Source organism: Hyperoodon ampullatus (assembly GCF_949752795.1).
Source record: "Hyperoodon ampullatus genome assembly, chromosome: X".
NCBI lineage: Eukaryota > Metazoa > Chordata > Mammalia > Artiodactyla > Ziphiidae > Hyperoodon > Hyperoodon ampullatus.
In genome coordinates, this window is record NC_136913.1 from 35,541,894 (window position 1) to 35,565,121 (window position 23,228).

At 39.8% G+C, this 23,228-nt stretch overlaps 1 protein-coding gene across 4 annotated transcripts in view; it reads left to right on the plus strand.

The window, feature by feature from the left end:
• Nucleotides 1-17,814, plus strand: part of OTC (ornithine transcarbamylase) — a gene marked incomplete at both ends in the record, with an annotated part of 64,959 nt that extends 47,145 nt beyond the window's left edge. The window contains 6 exons of one of the 4 annotated variants that reach the window (XM_079727157.1): nt 1,433-1,586; nt 3,634-3,756; nt 9,249-9,302; nt 9,383-9,532; nt 11,180-11,317; nt 17,755-17,814. In XM_079727157.1, coding sequence (XP_079583283.1) covers nt 1,433-1,586; nt 3,634-3,756; nt 9,249-9,302; nt 9,383-9,532; nt 11,180-11,317; nt 17,755-17,814 — 679 coding nt within the window. Of the gene's footprint in view, nt 1-1,432; nt 1,587-3,633; nt 3,757-9,248; nt 9,303-9,382; nt 9,533-11,179; nt 11,399-17,754 lie in introns of those variants that run through there. The other 3 variants (XM_079727159.1, XM_079727158.1, XM_079727156.1) reach the window with 3 other exon arrangements.
• Nucleotides 17,815-23,228: the final 5,414 nt, after the last annotated feature.

The window sequence follows — 23,228 nt, forward strand, 5'->3', positions numbered from 1 at the left end:
TCAGACATATAAGAAGGACTAATTTTCCAAATATATGATGATTAAAATACAAATCTATGAAATCCTTACTAAATACTAGCTCTAGTTTTTATACATTTTCTTTTGACATGGTAATATCATCTATTACTTTTTGATCTTTTACTATGAACAAGGCATCATACTATGCATCTTATATAGGTTATCTCATGAATCCTCACAATAACGCAATGGGATAGATATTATTATGGTTTTACAGATGAAGAAACTAAGTCATAGAGAAATTAAGTAACATGTCCAAGGTCACACAGCTAGTACGTTACAGAACCAAAATTACAAAGGCTAACTGGATACCTTATAATAATGACTCTATATATTTAATATAACTACTATTATGGGAGGCTTTCCAATTTTTTTTTTGCCATTAAAAAGAGTTCCTTAAAACTAAAATGGTTAGAAGCCTCTTCTGTGGGGTTTCCCTTTAAATAAGAAGAAACCAAGATTTTAAACAAAAGGCCATCCTGTTATTTTTGTAAGGCTGAAGCTTTAGCTGAGGGACCACCATCACTCTGACATATAGAGAGAGCTTAAAATCTGGATCCCAGTTTCTCATTCCAGGTTTTTATCATCTGCAAATTTGAGGCAATGTGTTGTAATGGTAAGAACGTGGTCTTTTGAGTTAAACTGACTTTGGTTTGAATATGAGCTCCTCCAACTTACTTTGCTGTGTGATCTGGGGCAAGTTACTAAACTTCTTTGTGTCTCAGGTCCTTCAGCTATAAAATGAGAATAGTTATATCCATCTTTGCTGCCCATCAGAGATGTTCCGTGTCAGGCAGAATGGCCCAGCTCTGGGGCCCTCCTGTGCTCCGTCCTTGGTGGGAACAGCCTGGGGAGGGTGTGGCCTCAGTAGGAATGCTGCAGCAGACTCCAAAGGTGCAGCAGCTGGGGGCTGTCAGCTAATAGCACTCCTCCCAGAAGGTTCTCTCTTGCAAAACAACCTTTGTGTGCACCTCTTTGGCTGCCACACTGCTACCTTCAATTTTATAGTGAAAGTGTATATTTGTGGGGTGATGTCCCCCTCACAAAATGCCGCAATCCAGTTCATTAATTTTTCTCTGTATATCTTGTTTTTGGTCTTGTCTCTTTTAACTTTACCAACTGCCACATATCAATTATAATTCATTATCACAACTGCTAGGCTCACATTTGGTTTCTTATTTCCATAAAAAATAGTAAAATCAGCGGTCATTGGCTAAGACATCAGTGGAACAACATCTGGCTTCTGGAATGATTGCATGTTTATTATTAGCTTTTAAATCCATCATGTTGATAGGTAGTTGTAACAGTAAAAATTCTAATGTATTAGCATTTCTTATTACTGTCTAAGACCCTATATTTAGAAGGAATTATTAAGCATAATCAACTCAGATGATTTTTTCTTGGTTTGTCACAGTGTGTTGTCTAGCATGACAGATGCAGTGTTGGCGCGAGTGTATAAACAATCAGATCTGGACATCCTGGCTAAAGAAGCATCCATCCCAATCATCAATGGGCTGTCAGATTTGTACCATCCTATCCAGATCCTGGCTGATTACCTCACTCTCCAGGTTGGCTTACTTCTTTGCCTCACACAAGAGCAAAATCAATAATTCCTAACTAGCTCTAAACGGAAGCATTTAAATTGTGGTACTGGTGTTTTGTTTTCAAATAATATCTTGGCAAAGAATTATAGCATATGTGTACAAATAGATATCCAAGGAAGACAGGACATTGCTAAAAACAGATTATAGATACTTCTGTTCTCAAACCTTTGCTTTTTTTGGTGCCATATTTAACACAGTGGATGAACAGGTAATGCTGGAGCACAGAAAATAGAAAAATCGTTATGTAATCCATATATATCAGGCTCTGTGACTTGGCAGCGAAGACTGGTGGAGTGTGCTTTGAACATTCAAAATGGTCAATTACTAAATGACTTTCCGAGAAGGAGGCCATTTTCTATCATTTTAATAAATTGCTTAAGACTGGAGTTAAGAGCATGCAGAATTTATAGAATTGAGGCTCAAATTTAGCCATGTCCCTTCAAATTAAAAATTTGAATAACTTTGAAAGATTCATCCCATTGGGTTTGCCGCAGCCAATCTACACAGTCTTGCCACTGGGAATCCTAACAACCATGGTTTCTGCGTCTATGGACTATTCTGGGGAGACAGGGCAAACTGGATAGGTAGGTCTATCTTCCTCCTCATTTGAATAAGCTACACACATGTACATGTGAGGTTAAACTCAAAATGAAACCCTTTGGTGATGAAGGTAAGATTAATGCAGAGAGGATGACACAACGATGTTAGATACCAAGTGGCTGTTTGTAGTTGTGGCTTTACATATACACCAGATAATTTAATGCTTCCCTTTGGGGCTTTATCATTACTAGATTATACATTCATCAGGGATAGTGAAATGTTCTATTCATCAAATTGTCCCCCGCAGGACCTGGTGCAATGCCTTCATAAAGGAAATTCTCAAAGTAGGAGCTGAATGAATAAATAGCAGCTTATTAAGGGCATGGAATCTAAATCAGATGAACCTGGATTTACATCCAAGCTTAGTTACCAGTAGTTCTGTGATCTTCAAATTAGTTAGCCTTTCTGTTTTTAAAATCTTATCTTTATAAATATATAAATGTATAAAATATACGAAACCTACAGACACTTCAAGGAAAGTAAAACAAATATCCATGTGCCCATTATACAGTTTTGCCAAATCTTACTTTAGAATTTTTTGTTGTTTTTAAATAAAATGTTACAGATAAGAGTTGAAGTCCATTTCCTCCAACCCCGCAAAGAAATATTTATCCTGGTGTTTGTATTTATAATTTCCAAGCATGTTTTTATACTTTAACTGTACGTGTCAATATCTATAAACAACCAAATGTATTAATGGTTTTTAAACTTTATATAAACGGGAACTTACTCAACTACCATGCTACACTGTTCTAGGTGCATTGTATTTCCCCTTTCTTATACCAACAAGTGTAAGATTCATAAGGGCAGTGATTTTTGTCTCCTTTGTTCATTGTTATATCTCCAGGGCCAAGGACAGTGTCTGGACATTGATGGTTCTCAATTTGTTGAATGAAAGAATAAATACAACAAAGATTCAGATTTGAAATATATGAAAATGAGTCTCCATATGAGTTCATATGATGTCTTGGCTTAAGATATTAGGACAGGGCTTCCCTGGTGGCGCAGTGGTTGACAGTCCACCTGCCGATGCAGGGGACATGGGTTCGTGCCCCGGTCCGGGAGGATCCCACATGCCACGGAGCGGCTGGGCCCGTGAGCCATGGCCGTTGAGCCTGCGCGTCCGGAGCCTGTGCTCTGCAACGGTAGAGGCCACAACAGAGGCCCACATACCGCAAAAAAAAAAAAAAAAAAAAAAAAAGATACTAGGACATATGGCTATTTTTTTGTGATTGTACCTTCATGTCATTGAATTGCTCTGTATAATGCAAAAAAAAATTAGTAGCTTATTCTTTCCAAGAAACCATTTAAAATTGAGATGTAGACTGTTTCCTTTATTTTAACCCTAATGATTGCTTCACATAAGTGGATTTCCTCCCAGATGCAATCTCCTCCATCCCTTGCCTTTTAGGAACACTACGGCTCTCTGAAAGGCCTTACCCTCAGCTGGATTGGGGATGGGAATAACATCCTGCACTCCATCATGATGAGTGCAGCGAAATTCGGGATGCACCTTCAGGTGGCTACTCCAAAGGTAGGGAAACTTTCTGCCTTGAAACTAACCCCCTTTGAAATCATTCCCAGATGCAATTACCTAGTGAAAAACAACCCTCTCTTCCATTCAAGGAGAGGACAGGTGAGGCCACAAAATTTAGGTTATGTTACTAGCCCTACTATTATAGCTACCTGGCCTCTTGAGTTTCCAATTTCCCATCTCTACAAAAAGAGATAGTCTTGCCTGATGCCTTTCACCCTGTAAGTCTGTGTTAAAAGCATGTCTGAATTATCCCTTTGAGTACCCTGAAACCAGCCATTATGATGACTGGCATTCTTGTATATTGCTACCACAAAGGCTGAAGAAAGTAATGAAATCCAGACAGCGTAGAAATCCCAAAAGAATTGAGGAAGATGCTGTCATTTTTTGAGTACTACGATTTGGTAAAAAAAAAAAAAATTCACTCTAATGTGAAGGACACAGCAATGGCATGTACACCAGCTTAGTGTTTTAAAACTCAAATCCAGGGGCCCTTCAGCCTTTTAAATCTGAGTCCTGGCTGTGAAGCTACCCCCACTTACTTCCTACCCTGCTATTAATCTCTCACAGGATGTATGGGAAACGTGACTTCTTTTATAGGTCCAAAGTAACCCTTTTGATACATGAGAAACTGGTAATAATTGTTGTCTGTGAGAAGTGAAACTGGGAGATTCAAGGATAGAGGTAGGAGGGAGACTTTATTTCCACAGTATATCCTTTTATGTGGTTTGAATTTCTTAACATGTAAATGTTCTACCTACATATTAAGGCCGTAAATAAATACACCAAAATAAAAAAGTGCAGATCCCCCTAGGAGAAGCCCTATGTTAAGATACTCCCAGCCTCGAGTTTGGGATTAACAGATGCAAACTATTATATATAGGATGGATAAACAACAAGGTCCTACTGTATAGCACAGAGAACTATATTCAGTATCCTGTGATAAACTATAAGGGAAAAGAATATGAAAAAGAATGTATCAATATATATGTATAACTGAGTCACTTTGCTGTACAGCTGAAATTAACACAACATTGTAAATCAACTATACTTCAATAAAATTTTTAAAAAAAGATACTCCCAGCCTCATACAAAATAAGTAGGCCTTTTAGAGGATAAAAACTAATTCTACAAGAGACTCATACACAAATCAGTCCTGAAGGATCTCCACCGAACCTTTTACATACCCCCTCTCTACTGAATTCTTTTCACCATTACGTTTCTCATTAGTTACAATTTCCTATCAGGAGTCTTTTGAAGGGAAAGCTCCCCTAAATAGAAGCAATTTCAGAAATGAACTAAAAGATAGAACTGATCTTCTCATTAAGGGATGCTGATTCACAAAATTGTCCACCAGTGTTTCTGACCGAGCATGTGTTTGCTGTTATCTCAGTAGTCACTGCTGTGGTTCACTCTGATAAGCTAAGACATTCAGAGGTGAATATGTGAGGCCTAAAAATTCCTCCTTGCTTCTGCTTCTTGAGTTTAAGAGGGACCCAGGGCTTTCTGGGGACATGGGACTATCAGTGCTAAAACTGAGAGGGTCCCAGGCAAGCTAGGGTTATTTGGTCACCCAAGTGCCATGTCAGGCACTGTCCCACAGAAGGAGGCTTCAGCCTGATCCAACAAGTGACCTCTGGAGTGTAGGTTATACCCCAGAGTTGTCCCAACCCAAGGCAAGGAAGATGGGCTTTTATCCTTAGAACCAGTCATTGGCCAAGGGCAGCGTGGGAGGTAGGGTGGTGAATCCCCTGGCACGTTTGGCAGGAAAAGCAGTCGGTGACCAGAGGGCCATCTTCTGGAGAAGAGCTGTAACTGTTAGGTGTTAAAAGCACACTGAAATGGGGAGAGGGGGCAAAAGATGTAAAACGGGGTCCTCTGAGGGCATCTGGGTAGAGCACTGGCATTGCTGCCAAAACCAAATAAAACAAATAAGACAAAACAAAACGCTTTTCCCTAGTGTTCTTGCTGAACCAGTTTGAGTCAATGCACCTGCTGCCTTAGTTTCCCAGGACTGCCATAACAAATTCCTACAAACTGGGTGGCTTAAAACAACAGAAATGTATTATCCCACAGCTCTGGAGACCAGAAGTCCAAAGTCAAGGTGCTGGCAAGGCCACACCCCCTCCAAAGCCTCTAGGGGAGGATCCGTCCTTTGTCTCTTCCTACTTCTGGTCGCCCCAGGCATTCCTTGGCTTGTGGTGGCATCACTCCAATCTCTGCCTCCATCTTCTCCCCTTTATGTCCGTGTTTCTTGTCCAAATGTTCCTCTTCTTATGAGGATAGCAGTCATATTAAATTTAGGCCAACCCTAATCCAGTATGACTTCCTTTTAACTAATCACATCTGCAAAAACCCTACTTCTAAAAAAGGTCACATTCTGAGGTTCTGGTGGGGAAGGAATTTTTGGAGGACACTATTCTACCTAATACACTTGCCATAGAAGGAATGGCAGGCATAGGCAGCAGCATATATTGGAAGCCACCCTATTATAGTAAACTTTGGGGATGCAGAGAGCTAACCCTTACAACAGATAATCCTCTTTCATTCAGCATGAACTGGAATAAAGGGTCGGATCTGATGTGTGAATAAGGTAGTTCTTCCTCATTTTATGGGAAGAGTTAGCACACTCTCACTACAAATCTAGCTTGAAGAAGGGCTTTATATTAATGCAAACTCTTACTGCATTTGGGTTTTACAGATAAAACATACATGAACAATAGTTGTTCCCTGCTATAAGGTGTTTTTGGAAAGGTTTTATTCTGTTGGAGAAGTACATGATTTAAACATTTTATTGCATGTCAAAGATGTTTTATTAACATCAAAGGAAAAAAATCCCAATATTAGAGTAATTTCAGTATTGTTCTTATGCAGAAGCTCATTTAAATGATAAAGAGTACTAAAACCTGGTTAAATTTTGGTGGGAGTAACAGTTTAAAAAAGTCTTCTGGAAAGTCTGAAGTGTAGAAGATGTTCCATCAGTTTATAAGTAGACCCATTTTCCTTAAAGATAAAGCTAGGAGACAGTGTAAACTTAAGAAGCACTGAAAAGTTTCCAAGACCATAGTTAATCTATTTCCTCATTCTTCAACCAAGAATAACTTACATATTCAAGAAAACATAATTTTGTCCTTGATTGTAAAATTGTTCCATAAACTATTGATGGTAATGATTTTAACATTGTTCTAAGTGAATATTTAGACTGAACTGGGTCTGTTAATCACCTTCTTCGTCTGGTTTTAAGATTTATGTAAAAGCCAATGAGTGATTTAGTATTGAAAGCTGAGCTGTGAGTAAAGAATTCCTCTTTGTATTCTCAGTCATGGCTCAGCGCATGCAAGGTTGGGTGATTTTCTAATTTCCAAACCTCTCTGTTGGTTCTCTAAGTGCTTATTGATTCCTTCTCTAAGAATAATTATACTTAGGGAGTATAAAACCTGCTTTCCAAAGGGAAAGCTAAATTTTCAGGGCAGGAGGTACATGGGGTAATAGCCAAGCCTCTGCATTTATGTTTACCAGTATGAATGGTCACAACATTAGTTACTAAATTAGCAAGCCTTACTAAATTAATTACTTTCCCCAAATCTCAGTAAACAAAGCTCCAGAATTTATGGCTATTTGAGGATGATAAAGCTGCTAAAATGTCTGCAGGTATCATGTCATCTGATAGTTTCTTTCCTCAAGAATTTTTTAATGAGAGAAGGAACTATTATACATAATTATGTGCAAATAAACACAATTTCAAATGAATAAATCTGAACATGCCTGTTGTGGGTCGAGTTTCCTGGGAAGCAGATTCTGAGAGTTTGGCATGCAGGATGTGCAGGATGTTTATGACAGCGTGCCCTTGAGAAGGGAGGGGAAGGAAGCAGCGGTGGGCAGAGGGAGAAACCGAACTACGATGCAGGCCCAAGAGCAGCCTCAGCTGACCTAATGGAGAATTCTAGATCTGACATGGCCATTTAGGGCTGTCCCAAGTTGGGAGGATGGAGTCAGGTTTTTATGTCCTCCTGTCAATCAGTCACTGGATGCAGGTGGCCTTGGAAGGGTACGTGACCCTGGGTGAGTCGGCTTCTGTGCAGCTGAGGCAGTGCCCGAAGAGGGCTGACAGCTGAAAGCCATCTTCCGGTGCACACGCAGCAGCTGGGACAGTAAGTCTTTTATTCATGAAGGGGGATCTGGGTGACACATCACAGCACCCATCTCAATGTCCTACTGAGAATTTATAAAACCGAGTCAAAAATAAATTCTAAGAATTCAGAAAAACAAGAAGGATGGAGGATGATGAGAATAATTATGGTGTTTGGACTGACAAGCCTTCCACGTGGAGGGTCCAGAGGTGAGGCTGGCCTAGAGTTTTGATAAAGGAGGAGCTGACATGTTCCAATGAAGATGCCCAGAAGGGGACAAAGGGGGAGATGTGCAAGGGTGAAAGGCTGTGATGGCAGAAAAGGGCAAGACGTGTACAAGGATGACAATGAGATTGGCTTTCCTGCAGCAAGATGTTGAGCAAAATTAAAAGAGACAGAAGCAGATATTGGCGGGGAGCCTTGATACTCTTAATCGTCTTCGACTTAAGAAACAAGTAGTAAACATTGAAGGCTTCGGAGAAAACAATTCTTTCTGCTGCATATAGAGCAGATTGGAGGGTGAGGATGGAGGCAGAGGGGTTACCTGTGAGGTGTGGAATAGCTTGGGGGACTTTAGCTGTTTCCACAGTGTCACCCCCCACCTAGGGTTCAGATCAGACTGAGCAAGCGAGGTACCCAGGGTGCAAAATTTGTGTTTGCACGCCTGACAGTGAGCGCTTGCCTCACCCAAGTCCCGACCCTACCCTCACCAAACCAACCCAAACGAATATATTTCAACAAAAACAGTATACTTGCTGTGTAAAGGCCATTTCAAAGCAAGCTCCCTGCACACAGAACCCTGGCCGGTGAGCACACAAGAGTAAGATGTGTGCATGTGGGCTCTGAGTGTTTAGCTCACGGGGTGAGGGAAGGTTTCTCTGAGGAGGAAACATTTGAGCTGAGACCCGAAAGCATTATCCACGTGGCGTGGGTGGGAAAAAGCATTTCAGACAAACAAACAAACAAAAAAGGCATTAAAAAAAACAGCTTGTGGAGAGACTCTGCAACAAAAATGCATTAAGTTGTAGAATTATGTATATAATCCTCTTAAAGTATTAGAGGACAAGAAGAGGTGCTACCAAGAGCCGGAAAGCACCACACCCCATTTGTCTTTATGACGAAAGAGGTCAAAGATAATAAAAGACAAATGGGTTAACTGATTACCTTTTTAAATTCCCCAAAGCACCATTAAGGTTTGAAATTCTAGATGTCAACATCATATTCTACTGAACATGGTTGAGCTACAACTTAGAGCAAAAACAGGAAGGAGATAAGGGATATTGTTGAAAGGAAAATAATGCATGTATAAGAAGGCATTTATAAGAAAACTACCTAAATAACAGTTCATTCTTCCCCCTGCAGGGTTATGAGCCTGATCCCAGCATAACCAAGTTGGCAGAGCAGTATGCCAAGGAGGTATGCTCCTTATATGTAAAGGTGTAACTGTCTTTCCCTGTCCCGTGAAGTTCTTTAACCGGCTTGCTCGTATATGCCAGAACAGTACCAAGCTGTCACTGATGAACGATCCATTGGAAGCGGCTCGTGGAGGCAATGTATTAATTACAGACACTTGGATAAGTATGGGGCAAGAAGAGGAAAAGAAAAAGCGGCTCCAGGCTTTCCAGGGTTACCAGGTTACAATGAAGGTACAAACTGATGCCTCTCTGAAGGTTCATTAATTCCATTCATAAAGGCCAGAATCATCTAATCACTCATTCACTTTGGGGAGAACAGACTGTCCCTTCGTTCCCTAAAAAGGACTCGCTGACTGTATCCCCCAGTGATTTCTCTCCTCCTGAAGACTAGCTCTGTCCTTTGGAAAGACACTTTTGTCTGGGATGAAGGAATTGAAACCCAGGCAGAAGAGAGAAGCAAGCTTTTCCCTCTCACAATAGTGGAGGCATCAGAATTCTTTGCCCTTTGTGTCTCTTTGCAGACCTTTTCTGTGTATTTACATAGTCCTACACACACACACACACACACACACACACACACACACACACCTCCACCCCTAATGATTTATCATAAATGGTAGATTAGACATATTATTGTGACTTATTTTTTCCACCTAACAAATCTTAGATTTTCTTGTCCATTCATTCAGATATTTTTCGTTCTTTTTAATGGCTGCATAGAATTCCAAAGTATGAGTGGAACATATTTTACCTAAAATGTTTCCTGTTGAAAAATTAGGCTATTTCCAATTATCCCAATTACAAACAATGCTGCAATGAAGATCATTTTATATATATTTCTTTGTGCAGGTATTACTAGAGAATAGAATTCTCCTTCTAGGGAGAAGACTTTCTGGGTGAAGTGGTATATACTTTTGAAAATATGAGAAATGTTGCTAAACTGCCCATCCAAAAAGGAATGACAATTTATACTCCCTCCACCCTCTCTCCGTTCTTAGTTGCAATTTACATTTTTAATTTTTAAAAATCTGTATCTCATGCTTTTTAAAATTTGTATTTCTCTGATTACTAATGAAGTTAAACATCTTTTCATGTTTATTGGCCATTTCCATATCTTTTTCTATAAACTATAATATTCTTCATATTATGTCATATTATCCTTTGCCTATTTTCTATTATTTTTTTAACAAAAACAAAAAAAATTTAGTACAAAGGCAATAATTTTGAGGTAATAATTTATGAGGGAATGTAGTTTTGAATCTGTAAGTGAACGATGAAAATGGATGGCAAAATGTAATTTTCAGGAATTAACTGTTAGAGAAAATTAAAATTACTAGGACATTTGCATGAAGAATGAACCACCTAGTGCATAGTGCCCATAATCCTGTTTAATGCACTCCTATCTCAGAGCTCTTTTTCAAAATTGTTTTAACTAGTAATGAAGTATGCTTCAAGTGCCAAAGACCATAATTTGGAGATAAGCTAAAAATATAACACTATCACGTAAAGGCAACCTTTAAAATACATTGGGGTATAACTGGTGACTTTTGCTATCAGCCACATATTACCCTAGTAGAGTTCTTTACTGAAGTGTCCATTAACTCACTAGACAGAGTACCAGAAAACTGAGTTAGTGGTTTAATTTGGAGTGGTGATCTCCCAAATAAAAAAAAAATGACTAGAAAGTTCCATAAGTTGAAAGTACCATATACATTTCCGATGGGAGCCTTGAGCTTAAACCCTTACTCTGCCCCTTTATCTCTCCCTTTGCATTGACTTTTGACCCCGGGTCAGAGTCAGAGACTGACTGTGAAGAAGACAAATGTGATAGCCACATATAAGAGTCAAAACACAGTCTTAACCCCGTCTCTTCTTTAGATGGCTAAAGTTGCTGCTTCTGACTGGACATTTTTACACTGCTTGCCCAGAAAGCCAGAAGAAGTGGACGATGAAGTGTTTTATTCTCCACGATCACTTGTATTCCCAGAGGCCGAAAACAGAAAGTGGACAATCATGGTAAGCAAGAAATGGGGACTGGAGGATAGGGAATTCTCTGTGTGGCCCCCTACTTGGTCATTCATGCCTTTTGGTAAATAATAAGCAGCTGGGATTACCCACATACATTACTTGCTCAGATGGCATCTACTTTTTTTTCAGAAAGTTCATAATAGATTATTATTGCTTAAAGCATTTATAGTGTATTTTCAATGGAGTAAAACTGACCCCCATCGAAATATATCTATTTTAGTCAAAATTCTTACTGTTCTTGATCAGTGTGAGCACCAGCCACCATTGCCTGCCAACCATGATAAGTTGTATAATTCTTATACAATAATTTAAAAATCCCCTTGTTAATGTTTATAGAAGCCCCAAATTCAGTGCCTGGCACAAAGTGGGCATTCAAAGAAATCTTATTTCCTTTCTCCTCTCTTTCTTCCTTTCATTCCTTGCCTAGATAATTGTTTGGTTCTCTATTGGCTTTAGCCCCACAGACACGTTTGTTTTTAGGTATAGAACATTTCCAAAATTGCAGCAAGACTAATCTTAAAAATTATTAGTCCCTTTAACAAAATGCCACTAGTTTCATCTTCATCACCACTATTCTAGGAAATATTAACCTCACATCTCTGCTTTACAATATCCCAAACACCATTGTCTTTTCTGGAAAATGGAATACTCCAGTGCCATAATTTAGTACCACCATCTTTTAGCGATTTAACTGATCTCAATTACTATACCAGCCAGGGTCTTACTGGCAAAGAATAGAGTCCCCTTCAGGTAGAGAAATAAAAAGGAATTTGTTAAAAGACATTAGGCACCTCCCAGAATCTCTGGGGAAAGAGGGTGTAGCGAATCATTCTTGTATACCACATATTCAGAAACAACACAGGCAGGAAAATTGCCCAGCAACACTGTGGTTCTTCTGTAACCAAAACACCACTGACACAGCCACCCATAGCCTGGTACGTAATGCCCTGGAAACAAAATGCCAGATAGTCCATTATAGTTTCCCCCACCTGCATATGAACCAGAAGATCCAGTCTCCCAGAGATGGCTTCCACTGCATGTTGTTCACTTATGGCTGCAAGATGCAGCTGAGTGGCATGCCTGCACCCCAGCTACAAGGGAGTCTGGGAAATGTAGTTTATAGCTCTCAGTATACGGAGTTGATAAAAACAAGCTGGAAAGGACTATCTGCTAATTATTTATGTAATCTATAAATGGATATAGATAGGGTTATTGTGAGCATTAAATAATGCATGTAAAACATTTAGTATGTTATCTAATACACTGTAAATATTGTTATTATAATTATCATCACCATTATCATCTTCATTGCTGATCTAATGCAGTGACCAGCAGAGATTTGAGCTCTTACTATAGCTGACTGGAAGACAATCATGACTCCCTTTGCAATGAAAAGTTGTGTATCAGGCCTAAATTTGTCATATCTAACAGGAGGGATGATTTTTTTTTTTTTTTTTTTTTTTTTAACTGTACCTTCTGGCTTGCCACCTCAGGACACTAACTTTGGCCAAAATGGCAATTGTCATGTCATTTAGACCAGTGCCTCTGAAGCTTTAATGTCCATTTGAATCACCTAGGGATCTTGTTAAAGTGCAGATTTGGAATTGTTCTGAGATGGGGTCCAAGATTCAGCATTTCTAACAAGCAAGCAGGTAATGCAGATGCTGCTGTCCTGTGGACCACATTTTGAGAAGCAAAGATCCAGATGACGAAAAAGGAAATGTGACCTCTCCAACCAGATACCTCAGGAAGAAACATAGCAAAGAATTTGCCTCAGGCTCTATTCTTTGTCAGAAGATGACTGAAGTTACAAAGATAAATTTTTTTCAACCCAAATCTGTTAAAATAGGTCCTTTGTTGAAATTCAGAGGGGGAAACTAAAAGTAAGCTTTCTAAAATATCATTTATGAAGAGTCTCTGCACATCTGAATATTTAAAGAGCTTATTATGCACATCTTTCAATTGAATTTACTTTAAAAATTAAGTACTTAAGGGCTTCCCTGGTGGCACAGTGGTTGAGAGTCCGCCTGCCGATGCAGGGGACATGGGTTCGTGCCCCCGTCCGGGAAGATCCCACATACTGTGGAGCGGCTGGGCCCGTGAGCCATGGCCGCTGAGCCTGCCTGTCCGGAGCCTGTGCTCCGCAACGGAAGAGGCCACAGCAGTGAGAGGCCCGCATACCGCTAAAAAAAAAAAAAAAATTAAGCACTTAATGCATTCACATAATTGAAATGTTTACAAGGGTGTATATATTATACATACACACAGTGAAATCTTATGGCCACCCATTTTCCACCATCTAAGTCCTACCACCATCTCTCCATCTCCCATCTTCCTTTCCCTAATGGGAAAATATATTTTAAAGAAAACAAGAGGCATGGTCATATTAAAATGAAAGCAGAGAATCTAAAATAGAAAGAATACTCGACTGGGAGTGAGGAGACTTGAATTCTATAACTGTCTTTGATGTCACAACTGTCAGCTGTGTCATATTGGATAAGTGTTACCTCTCTGGGTCCCAGTTTCCTCACATATGAAATAAGCAGATCAAGCCATATAGATGGCAAATGATTTTTAATCTTAGGTCCTCAATCTCATTAATAGGCTACTTAGAGTCCTATGTTCAGAAGGTTCTAAGCCTGCCTGTGGTCTTGGAAGGAAAGAGTGGCATAACTGACTAGTGAGACCTGACATGGATTCTGGAAGGGGGTTGGTGACACACATGCTGTCCTCTTTATGTCTCTGAGCCAGATGAGTTGGCAGTCCCATTGAATTAAGTTCATTTCAGCAATCATATACTGAGCATCTACTGTGTGCCAGGCCCTCTGGCAGGCACTGGAGATAAAAAAATGAATACTGTGCAGTCCCCACATAGCCTGTACAATTCATAGAAGCATGGCATTTTCGAGAGGGATGAGACCTTAGAGATTGTCTAAATTCCTATTTCATAGGCAAAGAAATTATTCTTAGACAGCTTATTTAGAATGGCATTTAGGCTCAGCATTGCTGTGATAGAGTCTTCTGGGATGTTCTAAAGGCACAATACTTGTTTTCCTCTAGAATTTCCCTATCCAATACAGTAGCCACTAGGTGCATGTGGCTCTTTAATTTTTTTTTTTTTTTTTTGGCTGTGCCGTGCAGCATGTGTGATCTTGGTTCCCTGAACAGGGATAGAACCGGCGCCCCCTGCAGTGGAAGCATGGAGTCTTAACCACTGGACCGCCAGGGTAGTCCCTATATTTAGACTTAAGCTAATTAAAAGATAATAAAATATAAGATTCAATTCCTCAGACATACTAACCACATTTTAAGTGCTCAAAAGCCACATATGGCTGGTGGCTACACTATTTGTATTGGACAGCACAGACATAGAACATTTCCATCATAGCAGAAAGTCCTACTGGATAGCACTACTGTCTAGAGAATGATTTCCACACACACAATTTCATTTACAATCAGGATAGAAGAAGGAAGGAAAGATACAATCTACCCTCAAGTTCTGAGGTGCCCATAATGACTAATGTAATAACTAAATAAGGTGAAGGGCTTGTTCTAAAAGCATGTAACATTTTTAAAGCAAAAGTGTACTCTTTGAGCACTCACAGTAGCTTTTTTTTGTTTTTTTTGCGGTAGTCGGGCCTCTCACTGTTGTGGCCTCTCCCATTGCGGAGCACAGGCTCCGGACGCACAGGCTCAGCGGCCATGGCTCACGGGCCCAGCCGCTCCGCGGCATATGGAATCTTCCCAGACCGGGGCATGAACCCGTGTCCGCTGCATCGGCAGGCAGACTCTCAACCACTGCACCACCAGGGAAGCCCACTCACAGTAGCTTTTTAAGGCCTTCATGCTGGGTGATTTCCAACAGTGCTGTTCAGAACACTCCAGTAATCACATCATTCTCTCCATAGGGCACAGGCCTTTTGATCTCTTTGTTTAAAACACACACACACACACACACACACACACATGCACACGCATGCACACACATACACACACACACACACGGACATGCACCCTCTCCCTCCCACAAAGCTACCTTTTGTATTTTGTATTTTTCAATAATTACTAAGGCTGTAGGACTCATGAAGAGTCGGGTTTCTTCCTCTGCCTACAAATTTTACTGTGGAGCTGAAGTAACCTAAAGGGATCCTGCAAAAAATCTGCCACTTCAAAGCACTGCTATCGTGATGACCCTTAGATATACAACACTATTGCGAACGTAGTTCATAGTATTTTATTGTCTCTTCTCTCCAAGTTAGGGGTGCCAGATAAAATACAGGATACCCAGCTAAATTGGAGTTTCAAATAAACAATAAATAATTGTTTAGTATAGATGTGTCCCATGCAATATTTGGAACATATTTATAGTTTAAGAAAAATTGTTGTTTATCTGAAATGCCTATTTATTTATTTATGTATGTATATATGTATGTATGTGTCTAACTAAATCTGGCAACTCCATTCCTAACTGACTTTCTAAGATTTAATATTTGAAAATAAATTTGACATATGCAGTGACCATTAAAAACCAAACCAAACCAAACCTGAGATGTGATCCCAGGAACCCATAAAAAAGATTAAAATATTTTCCTGGAACATGTTCTTATCCCAGTGTTTGACCTTTGTATTTTCTCCTTGTCATTCAGATCTCAACTTAAATGTCATTCTTTAACAAGATCTTCCCTGGCCACCTTCTCTTAAATGGTTTCCCAGCCTCCTTTATCCTGTTTTTTATTTTCTAATGACATTTATCACTCCTTGATATTTTCTTTTTTGTTTCTTGCCTGTCCCCTCCCTATAATGAAAACTCCTTCATAAGAGCATTGATCTTGTCTGTAATGTCCTTCATTATACCTAGAAGGGTACCTGACAAATACCCTAAATATGTGCTCAACACATTTTTGTAGCCTGCAGGCAATACAGAATACTGGTTGGTTCTAGAACATAGGCTTTGGAAATCAGGTTAATATTCTGGCTCTCTGCGTGATCTTGGGAAAGTACCATAACTCCTCTAAGCCCAGTTTATTCATATGAAAATGGTGGTCAAGGTCCAGGACAGGCGAGTCCAGATTCACCCCTTACTACCACCACTCAGGAAAATACCTATGCTTCAGTTTCCTCATCTGTATTTTATATCTCTTCCTACCTCACATAGTAGGAATGGATAATAAATAGTACGATGCACATAAAGCAGTCAGCACAGGGCCCTGCACATGGTAACTCTTCAATAAATACTTTCAATGGGCACATTTGAAAGACAAGACCTGCTCTTGCTTGTTCAAAAATCAAGAGCGGGCTTCCCTGGTGGCACAGTGGTTGAGAGTCCGCCTGCCGATGCAGGGGACATGGGTTTGTGCCCCAGTCCGGGAAGATCCCACATGCCGTGGAGCGGCTGGGCCCGTGAGCCATGGCTGCTGAGCCTGCGCATCCGGAGCCTGTGCTCCACAACGGGAGAGGCCACAACAGTGAGAGGCCCGCGTACCGCAAAAAAAAAAAAAAAAAAAAAAAAAAAGAGCAAGAGCAAGTACCTGAAAGGCAGTAAAACTACCTCTTAAGAGTGGAGTCAGAGAAACCTGGGTCCAAACCCAATTCTGTACTCTGTGTTGTTTCCAGGATTGAGTTTCTCATCTATAAGTGATAATAACACAAGCTGCCTTAGAAGGTTGTTGCGTTACATGAGATAATGCACAAACAGTTCTCTCTACCTCACTGTAGCACCTAGCACAGTGCCTGGCAAATACTTCTTAACCGACTAACACATGATAAGGCAGTCTGGTACACAGTAAGCACTCAATCAACATTTGTCATCACTGTTTCTGATCTTATTACTATTGTCATTATTGTGGAAGTTGGGAAGAGTAAAGGTGAAAATTCCCATTTTTGTAGCTGGCAGCCTAATGGGAAGCTGTACTCTTGGTTATAAATACTCTTTCATGAGGACCCAGATTCGGAAAGACATTATTCATTAACCTAAATGATTTACCTTAACTACTCTACATCTGATTTATTCTAAACTTCTCTAGGTTACAAGTAGCCAAACCACAGTGTAAACACAAGGATGGGAGGGGTTCTATTTCTCTAAAACCAGCCAATACCTAGGTTTCACTTATGACTAGAAAATCCAGTCATGGCTACCACCTTGGAATCTCACTTCAGCTCTCTCCCCCACTAGTCCTGGAATGAGGCCTAAATAAGCATGGTGTTTGTGTATGTATTTGGGTCACCCTGATCCCTCCTGACCTCCCTTTATCCAAATAAAAATAAATATTAGTTCAGAACCGTCCCCTTATCATTTCCTCGGGAAAACACATTTCAACCATAGGCCTTCAAAGCTGCAACCTGGACCCTCTTCCGTAGGTCTCTAAACAGTCTCTTGCTAATGTTTACCCATTTCTTTCTTCCTCTTTCTCTGTGTGTCATCCCAGGCTGTCATGGTGTCCCTGATGACAGATTACTCGCCTCAGCTCCAGAAGCCAAAGTTTTAATGCCGTGATGCTTCTCAAGAGAGAAACCATGTTCTTCAGTAACAGAATGAGTCAGTTTATGAGGGAAGGAGAAGAGAATCTAAGAAATAAACAAATCTTGATACAGGGTATATAGGTGAATGATGTATTGCTTTGCCATTGTGAAACCTTCCTGAAGCCCTTAATTTAAGTGCTGATGCACTGTAACACGTGGCTTAACTTCGTTTAAACTTTCTAATTCACAATTTCTGAGTTACATTTGGGTACCATATTCATAATCATATACATTTGCTTCAACTAAACATAAAATACTGTGTTCATAACACATAATGCCTAAGCTATTAAATGTAATCTACGCTTATTACCTTAATAAATTATCACCCACACTAATTTATAAGTAAACATTTACCAGACAGTCAGCTGCTGGTAGATTTGTGGGCTGTGCTCATATCCCCTAGGACCAACAAGGGAGCCAGATGATCCATCTTGCTTATGTAATACAATTTTCAGGCAAATGAGGTAGACAGACATTCACTTACGGAGGCAAATGATGAAATTCTTAGAAAAACAGCTATAATTATGTCCAAACTCTGGAGTTTTTTCTAGTCATTTGTGGAAGGAGGGTCCTTCAAGAGCACACATCTCTTTTCTATAATAAATACTTAATGTTACAAGCCTACAGAAGCCTTTGGGAACAAGTGGTAAAACCATGAATACCTAGCTAGGAATATAACATCCATTAGTGACATTTTTGTAGGTTCAAATTCTCCAGCAGGACCAATTTAATTTTTTCATGTTTGTGCTCGTCATGCATCTAATCACACCACACACTGGGTAGTTCCATAAATCTACTACTTGCTACATTTTAGTCCATTTTTTTCCTCTAATTTTTCTTCAAGATAATAAAAATTTTCATTACTGGATTATTATGTAATTAAAGCTAGATGTCTCTTGTGGGTGAACACAATGTGTATTGTTGAATTATTATGATATAATTTGAAATCTTTAGTTCAAATGTTAAATACCTGAAACTTTAAAAATGTAACATATTTTACAGAGGACAAGAAAAGTAATTACCTTTATATTCCATTTCCACTATTGGAAGAATGTTTCCAGGCTGACTGACTGATATTCTTCAGCAGATAGCTATGACTTAAATGAGGGAGTATGAGATGAATTACAAATCAGATGTGCAATGAAGATGCAATAAAACATATTTAGTAGGGAGATGGGGGAAGGCTCATAATATTACAGGAAAAAAATCAATTTTTCTAGTAAATATCAAAGGTGACTTTCATGTTTATGGTAATTTATTGGGAGCACTTAAGAAAGAAAGAGTGGAGTTTCCTGAACTATCTTCTTTCAGCAGAGGGTATAAGAACAACTTAACTAGAAGGTGCCATGTGTCTACACACAAAGGACATAATACTGAGTATCACTCCACTTTCTAAATAGTCTCCTATGGTAATGAGCTCTCATCTCTTTACTGGCTATTCTCTGAACCAAATAGAAGGTATAATCTTCTTCCCTCAATCAGAAAGAACTTGTATTATTTTCTTGCCAAAATGTAGTCACCTTACCTCAAAACGCCCCAGAGCTTTCTTTTTTATGAACACACAAATTAACACTGTTCTCAACCTAAGCCTGTAGGAATTTATTTGCTTTCTTAACTTTTCATCTTAAGAAGACATTATTTATATTGTCAGGAATAAAGAAAACAGGGAAGGAAGATTTAGTATTGATATTAATTTTTCCAAAGCTATGTTATCTCCTGTTTCTTTTTACCCTTTCCTCCCTCACTCCCTTTCCTATGTAACTACTGTAATGACAGAGATTAACAATAACTCCAGCAATGACCCTTGGGTTGCTGGTGTAGTAGATCCTATCGACTTAATTAATATAACTAGTCAAAGAGTTCCTTTCTTCCAGGCTTTCTCCACTGTAACACTGGAAGTAAAAACACCATGTTATTACACTGCAATGATTTCCATGTAGGGGAAGAATTATCAGGGTTTTTTTTCTGCAGTGATGTTTCTAGGAACTTTAGAAAAATAATTCAATGTCAGATATTCGAACAAATATTGTGCTAACAATTTGACTATTGTAACACCCCCAGGCAGAAAGATCTGCATAGATTAGCATGGTAATGCCACATTAGAGCTCCTACACAAATAAGCAACCCTAGAACTTCAGTTAAAATGGTGAGGGCCTCTTGGTCCAATGCCAAAGTTCCAAGGCAAATCTTCTCATATGATAAAAAGGAATGAAGAATACATACAGAGAGGGTGTCCAGAACACATTCTTTTTTGGGCATTTTTGTCTTGGACATTCTCATCAATGGAGATGAGCTGCAGCATGTCTTCAGACATGGTGCTACTCAGCAATTTTGTAGGATTGATGACAAATATGAAAGGTCATATCAAAGAATGGAAAACCGGTCAAGTCACAATGATTGGACATCTACAACCAGGAACACTATATATTGACAGGCAAGATGTACTCTGTGCAAAGGCCTCAGGTAAAAGGTGTGAGTAAGGGTTAAAACCTGGTCTGCACTTCAGATACCAAGGCTTGTGCCTCCTTATAGGCCTTACAGCCAGGAGGAAGGAATGACATTTCTGTAAGTTGTCCAGCAAGAGGGGACACTTTTCAGTGTTTTATAAGCCTGAATAGGTGCTTTGTTTTAAGTAACACAAAGGGCCAGTATCTGGTCGGGGTAGACCTACTTTCAGTTACTTACATCAGGAATTTTTTTCAATATCAGCTTGTACTTGATTAAAAGGAGACACATAGGGACACTTCAGTGAAACTTTTGCAGTTTTGCCTCAGTTTCTGCCACAGTTTCAACGATATATTGCTTTGCCATTGTGAAACCTTCCTGAAGCCCTTAATTTAAGTGCTGATGCACTGTAATATTGGGAATGGAAATGATAGTATCTGCATTTTTGTGTGGCAAACACATGACACAGATCACTGAGGCAGGAATTTGCAATCAACTCTGCAGTTCTTTAATATTTTAAAGTAATTCATCCCTAATAATTATCCAGTAAATTTAATATCAATTATTGATGAAAGAATCGTGGTCAGAACAAATGGAAGTGCACTCCTTTATATGGACTAAATCTTTTCACAGTTTGAACAGTGCCTGACTTGTATCAATGACACTGGACTTAGTTTCTAATCCATGTTTTTGTGAAACTCATTCTCAGAGGCAATGCAAGTACAACAGCTGCCTTCTGGAGCAAAATCGTTAGGCAAGTGAATTTTTAAACTGGAATGAGGCTTAGAAATGATCCAGATCATCCCTTCATTTTACAAAAGAAGGAAACAGGAAATAACAACAAAATGTTCCCAGGATAGAAAGATATTCTACAGGGAGGGATAATGCATGTGTTCAACACCCCTCTGCAAACTATCTGGGATCCTACAAATGTAGCCACTTGATTTGATTTACTTCGATGGCTGAATGGGGAATAGGAAACTGGCTGGTCCAGGACTTGGATTCTATGAGGCCAACAGATGAGAGGAGAGTTCACACCTAAGCAGAGATCGATACAGATTTCAGGGATGTGAACAGTGATCCAAAAAGCATTCATGTAGTAGATGCTGTTGGTGTCTCAACCAGATGTCTATTAACCTGGGTTCGCCCACCCCCCAGCTGCTGTCAGGGTGGGATACTAATGGCTCACAGCTGCCCCTTTTGCTACCCTCAGCCATCAGGAACCACTTAGCCCAGGAGGTTACACTCTCACCCTCATCCCACTACTGGCAGTCCACAGTCAGTGAGTAGCTGATAGAGAGGTGTACAAAAACTTGGCTCTCGTCCTTCTGGGCAGGACCAACCCTGTGGTGAAATTCATGCTCCAGAGCTTCCCTGGGGATTAGGCGGAAGCCAGTATCTGTCTGAGACCACATCCTTGGTTAGCTTTCCCTGATGCTTAACCTCCTTCCCTTGCTTCTCTTCTCCTGAGAGTGCTTCCTCAATAAATCATTTGCACAGGAATCCCCAACTCAGGCTCTGCTTCTAGGGAATCTGATCTAAGCAGATCCATGAATAAGATTTTTCAGAGATCTGTACTGCTGATCCTTCAGGCATCAAGGGAGGAGGAGGAAGATAAGAGGCCATTAGACAAATGGTGAAGAGCTCATGCTTAAGCAAGCAAAAAACTTTTCTGGTTACCAGGATCAGTCTTCCTTAAGAAGGAAGCAGAACATTATAAATAACAAATATTATTTTCCTGTCACATGTTGAAATTCATAATGAGGAATTTATTAGCTGCATGGAATAGGAGACCAATTTGCTCTCCCCAGAGAAGAGTACACCTGAGCTAACTGACAATATTGCAGGTTTATTTCTGTCACAGTGAAACACTATAGGTCGGCAACTCTGGCAGCTGGTCTGCCCTTTGCATTGCCTTCCTCACTTCCCCCAAAGCTTCTTATTCAGCAGGTCTGGATTGGGGCCTGAGAATCTGCATTTTAACATGTTCCTACAGATGCCAATGCTGCCAGTCTAGGGACCACACTTTGAGAATCATTGGTATGAGGTAATTCTAAAGAATTATTTGAGGTGTCTTTATCCCCACATCCATAAAACACCACCATAAAGCATTTGACATAACCCAGATCCTCTGACTATTAATCTGTCTTTGGAGCCACTGAGGCCTGGGTTTTATCCCTCCTCTGCTATATAACAGCCATCTAATCCTACTTTCCTTATCTGTAAAATGAGAATAATAATGCCCATCCCATAGTGTTGCTGAAAGGATTAAATGAATTAACATATATAAGAGTATTTGGCTTAAAGCAAGTGCTAAATAAATATTAGCCCCCTTTTATTTGATTGTTTCTAATACTTTATATTTTTTCTTTGGCCCTTTATAACAAAATTATATCCCACCATCAGAAACACTGAGTAGAATAGCTTTTTGCCTAAAAAAAGGCAAAGAATGAGTTTGTCTTCTGAAGTTGGCAGAAGCCAGCAGCTGATGCTTCACTTGAGTCATCTCTTTCTAGAAGCTGCTTTGTGGATACCTATGCTACCCAGCTGAGTGGCCAGGCTCTTTGCCAAACCAAATCATGGAAGCCAACAAGTGCAAAAATCTAATCAAAGTGATAACACTTTTAAAAAATTTTAATTAATTTATTTTTTATACAGCAGGTTCTTTTTTTAAGTTTATTTATTTAATTTTGGCTGCATTGGGTCTTTGTTGCTGCACGCAGGCTTTCTCTAGTTGTGGTGAGCAGGGGCTACTCTTCGTTCTGGTGCACGGGCTTCTCATTGCAGTGGCTTCTCTTGTTGTGGAGCACAGGCTCTAGGCGTGCAGACTTCAGTAGTTGTGGCACACGAGCTCAGTGTTGTGACGCACGGGCTTAGTTACTCTGCGGCATGTGGGATCTTCCCGGACCTGGGCTCGAACCCGTGTCCCCTGCAT